Here is a 12,932-nt window from a genome sequence, read left to right as displayed (position 1 = left end):
CCTTCCGTCTGTAATTAACTTTAAATTGGATTTTAGGGAGATAATTGGTTCCATTTATAGACCTGAGTCTGCGAGACTGAGCATGTCTGGTGTGGTGCGGCAGGGGAATCGCTGTGATATGCAGATGCTGGATTGTAATCTCATTAAAAAATAATTTGATCATCCTTGCCTTTCTTCTCACTGAGAAATTGTACGAGCAGATGCAACCTGCTTGTGAAAACCTGTCATTGTTCTTTAATGGCCAGTTAATGTCCTGCATTAATTCTTTCTGTAGAAACCATGACAGTTGTCTTGCAATCAGGAGTTGACAAGCTACCATAAAAGGACTCCGAATTCTTTGGGATCCTCCCAGGAAAAGGAGCCTCTGAAAATAATGCAACCATCCATCCATCGGACAGGCTCCTAGGAGAATATCGGAATGTGCTGAATGACTAACCTGTCTCTGTGAGACTCTATAGCATGCAGAGTCTTTCAACATTAACAGCTATGTTCTGCACACATTAAATGTCCTCTTGAAGGTGTATTATCAAAAAGTCCAGAAGAATTCTGAGGGAAATTTCCCTTGTTCAATCAAAGTTTTCAATTTGTAAAATTCCAGCTTTTCTTTGTTGTTATTCTCTTTAAAATGATCAGATTTTCCCCCACCCCAATTGATTAAATTCAGGTACTTTCCATTTCTTTATTATTGGTGCATCAGGAAAATTACTGGTCAATGTACATGCATTAGCTCAAGGCTGTGCAGTGGTTTTACTGGTTTATTGTTGGAGTGATCTCACCCTTCACAAGAATTTCTGCAGGAAGCGAATTAAAATGAAAAGTGGACCATTTCCTTCCCTTCCAATTCTGTCTTGAACTGGAGGATGATGGTTTATTCAAATGGTTAAAAAGAAAATTGGGGCACTGATTCAGGATTGGTGCTGGAAGTTCAATATGAGAATTAAAATGATTTATTGTGTGCAAAACGTTTTTTTTTGAAAATGGATTATATTGCTACAGTTGGCTACTGATCCATTTCAGTCAGCACATTTAAAACTGAATGTGACTCCTATTTGACAGAAGGAATATATTGACAGGGAAATACGGCTTGAACATTGAGTTACAAATGTTACCATAGGTCAGAGTGGCCAACGATTATCTCTTGTAACAATTAAAGATTTTAAGATGGGCTTGTCTCTGACGATGAAAAAGTGAGGACTGCAGATGCTGAAAAATGTATTGCTAGCAAAGCGCAGCAGGTCAGACAGCATCCAAGGAGCAGGAGAACCGACGTTTCGGGCATAAACCCTTCTTCAGGAATGAAGAAGGACTTATGCTCGAAACATTGATTCTCCTGCTCCTTGGATGCTGCCTGACCTGCTGCGCTTTTCCAGCAACGCATGTCTCTAACAATGCAATGTGACATTATAAAGAAGAGGTTACTCCTTGCGTCAAATCTTCACTTCATCAGGCACATGTCTTCTTTTTATCACTTCTGAGTGTGTCTGGAGAACACATATAAAAAACAGGCTCTTGCAAAGGATTCCCAGTCCCCAGACTGGGGTCTCAGGAGTCTCCCTCAGTTCTGCTGCAGTTGGAGCTTAGCATCATTAATGGCAGCAGAGTGAAAATCTAACAGCAGAGCAAGCTCTTAATCCTGTGAATTAATGCAGAAAATCCAATACTATGGATTTGAGCTTTCATGTCCAGAAGTAAAATAAAAGATGCTCTGGTATTCAAATATTGTAATCCACTTTTTTTAAGCATGCTTCCAGAGACAGCTCAACATCACTTGCAGCATGACATTCAACTTATTTCAGCTTTCTCCAGGAAGAGTCAAGGTTGAAACCTAAAGATCACAGTCCAGGAGGGGTGAGGGGGAAACTTATGCAACTGGGTGCAGTAGGCCCAATTTTAACTTTGCAGTTGAGTAAAATCCTGCTCAGTATTTCAAACATCGACATGATGTGGTCATTGACAAAGGGTACTAAGTTTGCGCTTTCCGTTTTCCAACACAGGAATGCCTTTTTTTTTCTTTCACCCCCACCAATGAGCCGTGTGGCCTGGTTAGTCAGGTAGAATCCTGCGCAAGAAGATGCCTTCGCAGAGATGGCGATGGTGGTGAATATTTCTCCCCAACATGTCAAGCTCCCCAACACAAACTGCTGATTTCAGCAAGTCAGCAGGAAGGTGAACGATCGTCATTCAAAAGAAGAATGATTGGGAGTTATCTGATATTCATACAACTCTCCCATTATAACATTTCACATACAGTCCCTCCTGATTATTTCAATTGTTTTTACACAAAGAAATTTCATGATCCAATGATTCAAATAAAACAATTTAATCAGAACAGTTGTGTCCATTTTTGAGTAACTAATAGATGATCTTATGGGTAATTCCAATGAATGACTGAGTTAGCAGGAGTAGATTGTTTGGGATCATTCCCACAATTCTTTTTATCTGTTTTAATTTCTCCTTGCATTTGACATAGTTAATGGTTATTAAAGTCAAGTAAATACTTTTCAGTTAAATGCAATCTCTTGTCTATTTATGTTCTTATTTACTTGCAGGGCTGTGATAAGAAAGCAATGGTTTGGGACATGCGCTCTGGTCAGTGTATCCAGTCCTTTGAAACTCATGAATCTGATATAAACAGTGTTAGGTTAGTGTATTTATTCTGTAAAATTCTTGAAACTGCATGAGAGATTTATGAACTAACTCCCTCATTCAGATAAAAAAATTGGATGACTTCTGAGTGTGTGTGTGTGTGTGTGTGTGTGTGTGTGTGTGTGTGTCTGCATGCATGCCATGTGGGAAATGATGTCTGTACACTGCCTATGATTATATGTTTAACATGGAAGCTATGGTCACACAGCTAGAATATGTAACATTCTGGGTCACAGTAATACACTGGTCTGTTGCAAACCTGATGCTAAAGTCCATTTTCTCACAATAGGTATTTCCCCAGTGGTGATGCTTTTGCTTCTGGTTCAGATGATGCCACGGTAAGTCAACTTTAATCAGAGGTCATATCATTGTTTCCTCCAGATGTTATATAGAAGAGTTTTATTTTGTCAAAAATAGGTCCTGACAAACATCATACGATCATCAAACCTGCTGTCTTATTTTGTTCTGCTAAATGTGAATAACCTTTAGATACACTATGTAGCACTTGTTTGCCACCATTGGGTGATAGCATATAAATACTTCAAATTTTCTGTTCCTGAGCAATCTTTCATTTCAGTGAATTTAAGTAAATCGTTTTGAGACAGCTTTTGGTTATTAAAAAAAAAGGGTCAAGTCGAGGATTGTGGTTTCCTCAGAGAAGCTGTTATTCCCAATCATGGTGTTCTGTGTGGCTATGTGGTAGTACTCTGTCCTCTGAGTAAGGAGGCTATGGATTTGCATCCTGCTCCAGACCCTCGACAGACCAGTGTTTCCATCGCAGTACTGAGGGAGTGCTGCACTGTTGAAGGGGCTGCCTTTCAGATAAGATCTTCAACTAATCTATCATTTCAGGTGGTGGTAATGGATCTGCTGCCACAATTTCCAAGAACAGGAGAAATAATTTGGCCGATATTTGTTCCTCAATCGACATTACCAACATTGTCTGTGAGAGCCTGCTGTGCACAGGATGGCTGTCACATTGCACCAGTAACTGGGCTCCAAGAATACTTGTCTAGATGTCAACCAGGGGCATTTGGTTGGCATCCTATGTGGCCTCACCATCTTTGAAAGGCTGCCCTTGGATATTGCCTGTCACCAGCAACATTGTGGCTATGCTGCCTTGGCACGGCTGGCACTCCCTCACACATGCAACCCTCTTTTCTCACTCTAATTTCTGTTTAACCACCAGGCCACTCACTTATTAGTCCCGGGGCTACACCCTGTTGAACACTTTTCAAGTCAGTGCTACCTTGTTCCCAATGCAGGCAAGCAATCTCACAAACTTGAACACAGATGTGAGCTTTTATTTACAGAATGGCAAAGGAAAAAGCAATGAAGCCAGCGGAGGCTGACCTTTGCCCCCATGATGCCCAAAGCTTGGGCATCATGACGACAATATTTATCAGTCGACAATTGTATGTTGCCCACACTTCTCTTCAATGAGGTTCCTACTGACAGTTGGCGCCCATCACAGCTGATCTGTGTAAAGGACAATGTCAGCTTCCTTCACATGAAGGGCTTATGCTCGAAACGTCGAATTCTCTATTCCTGAGATGCTGCCTAACCTGCTGTGCTTTGACCAGCAACACATTTGCAGCTGTGATCTCCAGCATCTGCAGACCTCATTTTTTACTCAGCTTCCTTCACCCCAATGTCCTAAGCTCCTGCTTGGAACAATAGTGTTGTTCACCAGTTCCTCAACATCCGTCTCCTCACTTTGTTGCCTGCTGTAGGTGTGCAGAGTGCAGCACACCAGCTCTTCTAGCCCCACAACCTGTCAAGGCAGCAGAACCACATCTGGAAGAGCTCCATACTCTGCTCCATCAATGCCCAATTGAGATCGGTGCAACACTAAAGCATCAGCATCATGAACTATGTTCACACTGGGTAACCCATGTACCTCAGTAAGCAGCTTTGTAAGGCCCCTTGACCCTCACAACCACCGGGACATGAAAGAGCTCCAGAATGTAGGAGTCATGGTAGGTGCCAAGGTAGTGGGCACACAGCTCCAGGAAGAGTGGTCACAGGTCTCCCGGACAAGGATGGAATGGAATCCCTTCCTGGTGATGAATTCTCCTGTTGTGATACAGCCCTGTCAGTGCTACATGTGTACAGTTGATGGCACTCTACACCAGCTCTGGTCCTGAATCCCACTGCCCATGGGCAGCAGCACTGACCACATCATGGGGGATCAAAATGATCCAATGTGATGTCGACCAGACAACATTGGTCACTGTCCTAATTTTTTTGTCAGAGTACAACTGAGAGATCCCGCACTGGGCACTGGTCACTGTCTGGAAAGTGCCAATGGTAAAGATGTTTAAGACAGTAGTCACCTTCCCGGCTCCAGGGAACGGACAGCCTCCCACTCCTGCAGCTCAGTTCCATCCCTGTGTATTGGGATATACACAGCCTGCATTGGCACTGCCCCTCGCTCATCCCCAGAAAATGCGCCTCCTCCTGTGCAGTGTCTCCATGATCCTGAAGGGGCGTGTGGCTGTGACAGCTCCCTGAGCCAGGTGCTCCGTGTCCTTCACGGGGCGGGTGGGAGGGGGGGGGGGTGTGGGTGTGAGGGGTGGTGATGACCTGCTGCTCCTGGACATCCTATCGGCCCTGGTCGTCCTGTATCCAGGGAAGGCAGCCCCCACAGCAACCAACATCCCGGCAGCAGCAAGGCCCGGCACTCCCAGTGGACAGGACTTAGCATTGGGAATGTAAGGAGTGAAGGAGGATATTAGGTCTCAGGGCAGTCATTGGTGGCACATTGTCCAGGCGAGAGCTGACCATGCAGTGAAGCATGCTGAACGTGGATGATACATTGACATGAGGATTCTACCTCCAAGTGTACAGTAACTTGTCGAAGGTGCCACACCAGCTGAGTGATGACCAATGGCAATGAGAACAACACCCCCCTTCGTATCCTCCTCCCAATCAAACCCTGAATTAGCATTCAGCACAGAAGCCTGACCCACCTCCATGACAGAGAAGAACTCTCACTGGTGTGACTCACACAGGACCCATGGAAGTTGAACGAATTGTGGTTTCCCTTTTTGAACCATCATTGCTGCTTTCTTCAATATTATTGAGATGACCAGGTTCAATGTGCAAGCACCAAACGCATGCATCAAACTGCCTTTGACTGGCCACTGATCCTTAAACAGCCTCAATTTGCATGCAGAGCAAATCAGTGTTTGTAAATGAAATATCGTTGAGTTTTGCAAATGGCTGCTTCGTGTTTTTGATCTGCAGTGTCAGCAAATATGGAGCTGGTCAGCCATCAAACCAATGTTCCCTTGCCCCCCGCCATCCCCAGATATTGTTCCAGCCAGTTTCCAGTACCATTTTATCTGTAGAGAAGGGAAAGTCATGGTGGGACACCATGATAGTGGTGAGCATCGAGCTGTGCTTAGTCACAAGGGTACCCCACCTCTGGAGCCTGTATGTCCCCCATACCTCTCAATACCTCCACATCACATTTTCAGTCCTCCTCACAATGTGGAAATGCATCGTGTTGAGCTTGGTTCATTACTGTTCCTTCCTGCCCCCGAACCCTGAGCATTACCCCCGAATGGTGCCCACCCTGCTCTTCTCCTCTGTGGTGGTCACCGCCAACAAACCCCCCCCCCCCCCCCCGCCGTGTTCAACACTGTACCAAATTCCCCTGCCTGTGCCTTCCCTTTGAATTTCCCCCTCTCATTGTTCCTATCCCTACCTCTATAAATACTTCTGCTTCCCCCTCTGACCCAAGCCTTGATTCCCCCAACCCTGCCTCAGTCATTGATGCCCCCACTGCTCTGGCAGGTTTCCATCTTGAAAGCTTTTTTTATAATTCATTAGTGGGACTTGGGCATTGCTGGCTGGCCAGCATTGATAGCCCATCCCTATTTGCCCTTGAGAAGATGGTGGTGAGCTGCCTTCTTGAATTGCTGCAGTCCACCTGCTCTGGGTTGACCCACAATGGCGGTAGGGAGGGAATTCCAGGATTTTGACCCAACAACTGTGAAGGAACGGCAGTATATTTCCAAGTCAGGGTGGTGAATGGCTTAGAGGGGAACTTGCAGGTGGTGGCGTTCCCAAGTACCTGCTGCCCTTGTCCTTCTAGATGGAACTGATCGTGGGTTTAGCAGGTGCTGTCTCAGGATCTTTGAGTTTCTGCAGTGCATCTTGTAGATAGTACACATTCCTGATACTGAGCACCGATGATGGAGGGATTGAATGTTTATAGATGTAGTGCCAGTCAAGTGTGTTGCTTTGTCCTGGATGGTGTCAAGCTTCTTGAGTGTTGTTAGAGCTGCATCCATCCAGGCAGGTGTGGAATATCCCATCACACTCCTGACTTGTAGCCTTGTAGATGGTGGATAGACATTGGGGTGTCAGAAGGTGAGTTATGCACCGCAGTATTCCTAGTCTCTGACTTGCTCTTGTAGCCACTGTGTTCATGTGGTGAGTCCAGTTGAGTTTCTGGTCAATGGTGACCCCAAGGATGTTGACAGTAAGGGATTCAGTGATGCTGCTCTAAGGTTGATGGGCAGATACCCAGGACTATGTTCAGCCCAGGCTTTTGCCTGACATGGAAGACCAGCCCTAGACAGGACTGAGCAGAGTCCAGCCTGCTGTATTCATAGCTCTCTGACTGACAACATGCCATTCTGCTTGCTGTTTGTACTGATCCTACAGGACTGACCGCTGAACAGTCGCCGGAGTATAATGGAGAATTCCAAGTGGAGGGTCAACCATGAGAAAGCCACTGAAGTGTGTGTGGCAGTGCCCCTGACTGACAAAAACAGCACCCACCCTCCCCTGACCAATATCTGTTCCCCTTAACTGGACAGAAGACTGGCCCCACCCAGTTTCCGACATGTCCACAGAATTGAACAAAGGTGGAGTGTGTTTGCAACACATTCCTGATGAAGAGCTTATGCTCAAAACTCCAACTCTCCTGCTCCTCGGATGCTGCCTGACCGGCTGCTTTTCCAGCACTGCATGTTTTGACTCCGGTGCTTGCTGCGCAGGCAACTGGCACATGCTGTATCTCTGCATGTGCCATTCACCAAAATGCCCCAATAGTTCAACAATGCTAAACACAACAGGCAGCCTGTCTGGGCTTAAAATGGCAGTAGTGAACTCTGGCTGAAGTGCCAATGTGCTTACAGGTATGGCACTGCATGACAAGGCAGGGCATGGATGGGGTGAGCATGCAGGTGGGCACAAAATGAATGAACACTAGGAGTGCGAGCAAGCACCCCTGGGATGTAGCCTGGTCTGTTTTGTGAGCTGGGAGCCTGTCCCTGAGCACAGTGTCCCTACAGCAGCCTTCTCAATGCTATTTGCAGAGCACCCTGCAATGCAAGCCTTGCCTCGTGAGCAGGAGAAAGTCAGGACTGCAGATGCTCTCAGGTACCCCCCCCAATTCCTGATGAAGGGCTTTTGCCCAAAATATCAATTCTTCTGCTCCTCAGATGCTGCCTGACCGGCTGTGCTTTTCCAGTGCCACACTTTTCGACTCTTGCCTCATGAGCAGCCATCCAGTGAATCAGACAGTTGCCATGATGGTCAGGATGCGTTGGCAGTTGCAAGATGCCAATGCCTTAGGTGAAAGCTTTTTGAGGCTGGTGCCCGAGGATCATGCCCTGAGATGTTGTTGCCCAGTGTCCAACATAGAGGTCGTTTGGGACAGGCAATGAGCTGAATTCACCAGGTACCCGGTATCCAACTTCCTTGTCGAGTCTTTCTGACATCTAACTTGTTTTGCAAGACAGGAGGCTCATTAGTAATAAGACAAGTGTGGCATTAACGAGGTGTTTAATAATCGCTGTTAATCCCCATTAAGTGAGATCTGACTGCTGCCTGATGGGAATCTCAGCATGCTTTGCTACTGAGGAGATGGAGTGAGCTGAACTCAATGTCGAGATGAGCCTCGTGGTATTTGTCATCCTCTTCTGTCATACATCTTGCCATAGCTCATGTCACTCAGGCCCCTATATGATTTCACCATGGTGTTTGATTTGTTAGAATCGTAGAATCCCTACAGTACAGAAAAATGCCATTTGACCCATCAACTCTGCACCAATCCTCCAAAGAGTATCTCATCCAGACCCAGCCCCCACCCCATCCCCATAGCCCTGCATGAGGTTTTTACTGTGGCTAACCTGCACATCCCTAGATACTACAGGGCAATTTAGCATGGCCAATTCATCTAACATGCACATCTTTGGACTGTGGAGGAAACTGGAGCACCCAGAGGAAACCCTGACAGACACTGAGAGAATGTGCAAATTCCACACAGATGGTCCCCCAAGGCTGGAATTGAACCCAGGTTCCTGGCACTGTGAGGCAGTAATGGTGACCATTGAGCTAACGTGCCACCAATTTGTTCAACCAGTTGCTGGGATTGTTTGCTTGCAATGGTCTGTTATATGTCATCACAGAAAAACTGAAACACAAACACACTAGCTCAGTTCTGTTGTGGGTAAGATGCCCTTCTGAACTGATGATAGCATTCTGTGGAAAATACCCTCCACTCATGCTGAAAGAGTGATTCATCAGATCTAGACTATGGTACCTTGCTCTTAAACTTTGAGCTGGAAGTTTACAGAACTACACAGGGTTATTTTAACACTTTAATGTCAGTTCAGAAATTCCCTATTCTTTCATGAACTAGTCCCCATCACGAACATTGGAAGCCACAGATTTGATTGAAGCCTTTAAATTTGTTGAAGAAAAACGCTGAAATCTTTTCCTGTTTTGTTTACAATTTCATTTTGATGGTCCTGACTGGCTCCATCCAGGTTAGGAATATGTCCATTTGCAAGCAAGGAAAGTGGAGCAGAGAGGGAATAGAAATAGATTTTTAAAAACACAATATTCCCCAACGTCACACCCGGAGGTTTGAGAATACTGGAATACTACCTGTGTGTGATTGCAATGAACTTGAGAAAAGAAAGACGTATATCTATCTAGCATTTTTTGGCAAACATCTCAAAGTGTTTTGCTGCCAATGAAGGACTTTTTGATGTGGAGTCAGTAAACTGTAAACCTTCAGAACTTTTTAATCAACAACATTAACCTTTCTCTCTTGAGCCAGAAGCTATCAGCTCTCGATCTTGGAAACATTTGCGGAAAATTAGCTGATTTTTTTTTTCAGATGTAATCAAACACTCAGGAGCTCTGAGGATTATTTGTTCCATCAATGATTGATATCTATGAATGGTGGGTGGGCCGGAAGTCTCTTCGTGTCTGTGAATCTTTGCCAACAGCAGCAGCAGACAGTTATGTAAAGCATTTAGTGCGGTGTTCCAAGGGATTTTAGATAGGGCTGGGAGTGGCGTGGAGGTGGGGAGAGAGAAATAGATGAGAGTAGCGAGGAACAGGTGCCAAGCCTGGGTGGGAGTGCTTTAGAGGTGGTTGAGAATGCATTTTGTTTGTTTTGTTTATGAGAGCGCTTTTGAAGAGGAAGATTGAAATGGGGAGGAGGCGAAATGCCGTAGGGAGGAACTGGCAGATTGTGTGATGTGATGAGATGATGCATCTCCTTCAACAAAGTTAGGTTGCCTTTAGTCTTTTGCCTCTAACTCAAGCTGATTTAGTTGAATTTTAGCCATCTCCAAAGATTCTGATGGTGTTTCCAGCAAAGTTAAATGCTGAGCTATTGCCATAATTATCTCTCCTTTCCTCGGGGAAGGAGGCAACTGCAACTCCAGATTGTCTGCTAATTCCAGCAGTTTGGCCTTATTCACCTTTTCCAAAGCTCCCAGACCGACTTCTTCCACCCCCAGAAAACTCTTGGTGACTGAAAGAGGCATTGCAATTCCCAAGCACAACTAAAATCAACACCCAGAACAAAAGACACAAGCACATACCACTCACTGCCTTTGGGTCCAGCAACCAAAATCCAAATCGGAGCTATAGAGCCCCCAAACTGTTATGGACCAGGTCAGACCCCCTCAAAACATTTCAGGAAAGTAGCCCAGACCCTAACTTTGCCATTTGTTTCAAGTAGGTATAGAATGGATATTTCAGAAGGGATGCAGCTGGCCCAACCACTTAGTTTTAAACAAAATAGAATTTATTTGCAAGATTACCAAATGAAACGCAAACAAACAAGAACAGAATGTAGAATAATCTCTCCAAAAACCCAACAGATTATCCCAATTTATTGATGCTGTTCCAAATACTTGCAACAATCCCCTTGCAAAAAAAGAAAAATCAAACACGGTCTTACAGGAGAGAGAGAGAGAGATGGCAGAGAGATTCAATATGGAACACTTTCTTCCATGTCGCTGTTTCTTTGACCAGCAGCCTCAAAACTGACTGACTGCTGGCACCGAACAGCCAGACTTCTTAAACCCAACCAAACCAGAGAAATGCTGAGCTGGGGAACTGTATTGCATTGTACAAGTGTTTTGTTTTAAAAATTTTAAAGCTTCCCAAGTAGATCAACCCAGACGTTTTGGAACCTGTGTGTGTCGTCTCAAAAAAAACAAGGACAAACTAACCTTGCTAAAGGACAGCATCATCACAGTGACAATGGAAGCTGAGGTTTTTGCTACTAATGAGGGGACAAAGGGATGGGGATTCCACAAAAAACTAGTGTCTAAGGATTGGTGGTCACTGGTAGTAATGTAAGTCTGAAGGTGGGTGTATACTTAAGGTGGAATAAAGCTGCTTATGGGTTAAAGGTGAGGGCGAGGTTTTCAATTTTTGTGCTTTGGGGGAAGCATACAAGAATACGGAGCAATTGTCATTTGCAATAGAAAGCTGGGTCGCTTTGTGACCAGTTCAAGTGGGCATGGGAGGGCAGGGCAGGAAGAGAGGGAAGTAAGAAGATCAGAACCAGAAGAGGCCATTTAACCCTCAAGCGATTTTGTCGCTCAGTCTGATCATGGCTCATTTGTGGCCTAAATTCACATACTCGTTTTTGGCAGATATTCCTTGATACCTTTGGATAACCAAAATTTTACACAATTTTAATATTAAGAATGATCCAATGCCTTCTACCATTCAAAGGAGAGTGTTCCAAACTTCAACTAACGCTTCTGTATTGAAGTGTTTATTTTGTTCATTTGATGGAATGTGAGCATGTCCTTGAGATACTGATGGTGAGCTGCCGTTTTGAACTCCTGCAGTCCATGTGCTGTGGGTAGATCCACAGCTTCCTCAATTCAATCCTGAAGCATTTTTTTTGGTAATTATGTCTTTAGTCCTAAACACCCCAGCAAGTGAAGGTAGGTTCCCCCAATCTACCTGAAATATCCCCAAACCACCCAACAAGATGCCTTTTGGCTTTCTGAATTCTAGGGAATATAATCCCAATTTATTTAATTAAGGGCCCCCAATCTGTGGGTCATGAGCCCCAGTGGGGTCGCAGGGTCATAGATTTCATCCTCAGGCAACTGTCTGTGTGAAGTTTGTATATTCTTCCCATGTCTGTGTGGGTTTCTACCTTATGTTCTGGGTTTCCTCTCACAGCCCAAAGATGTGCAGGTTAAGTGGATTGGCCATGCTAAATTACCCCATAGTGTCCAGGGATGTGCAGGCTAGGTGGATTAGCCATACAGAGTTATGGGGGTAGGGGGTAGGGTCTGTGTGGGATGTTCTGTGGAGAGTCAATGCAGGCTTGATGGACTAAATGGCCTGCTTCCATGATCTTATTTATTTTTTTGGGGTTGTGAGCACCTCCTCTACAATAGCAACCGTGACTGTGGAGCAGAGACCTTTATAGGTCTGAAGTGGATGACCACACAGCGCCACAATTTTGACAATTCACTTCATATCTCTTGTGGTGATTGTCCATTTCAATACACAGTCCTTACTGTACCGCACATGCTTGTGTCATTATAAAATTGGATATGTGGCTTTTGAACCCACCATCCAAGTTAATGAATAAAGTTGCTTGTTGAGGCCCAGCACACATGCTTGTGGAATATCACTAGTCATTTCCTGCCATTTAGAGTATCCTGTCCACTATCTATATAGTCTTGTCACCTTCCGTTTTGCCAATCTCCTCATTTCCACCCAGTCTGATGTAACAGAATTTACCAATTGTCTCCTGGAATTCCACAGAATTAATATACATAGTCCTACACCGTGCTTTAACCACCTTTAAAAAAAATTTACCAAGCATCTGCCCATTTATAAAGATATGCAGGCTTCAAGAAAACCAAAGGATCTGTCTTTTGCGAGTTGGGTTGCTTTGAACTGAAACTGGAATATCTTTTAAAGTGTCCCATTCTGCCTTGACAAATTTTAAACCATCAACATCTCTACCGTTTTTAAAGTAAGTCTGA

The 12,932-nt window shown here is 44.8% G+C and overlaps 1 protein-coding gene across 3 annotated transcripts in view; it reads left to right on the top strand.

Annotated features, from left to right (window-relative positions):
* Nucleotides 1-12,932, top strand: part of LOC132834147 (guanine nucleotide-binding protein subunit beta-5) — a 76,336-nt gene that overhangs the window by 51,563 nt on the left and 11,841 nt on the right. For all 3 annotated transcript variants that reach the window (XM_060852790.1, XM_060852791.1, XM_060852792.1), the window contains exons 8-9: nt 2,550-2,641; nt 2,936-2,984. In XM_060852790.1, the coding sequence (XP_060708773.1) occupies nt 2,550-2,641; nt 2,936-2,984 (141 nt within the window). The remainder of the gene's footprint in view (nt 1-2,549; nt 2,642-2,935; nt 2,985-12,932) is intronic.

The sequence above is a fragment of the Hemiscyllium ocellatum genome, chromosome 39 (assembly GCF_020745735.1).
Source record: "Hemiscyllium ocellatum isolate sHemOce1 chromosome 39, sHemOce1.pat.X.cur, whole genome shotgun sequence".
Lineage (NCBI taxonomy): Eukaryota > Metazoa > Chordata > Chondrichthyes > Orectolobiformes > Hemiscylliidae > Hemiscyllium > Hemiscyllium ocellatum.
The sequence above is the reverse complement of the archived record's forward strand: the minus strand, read 5'-3'. Positions and strand labels throughout refer to the sequence as shown.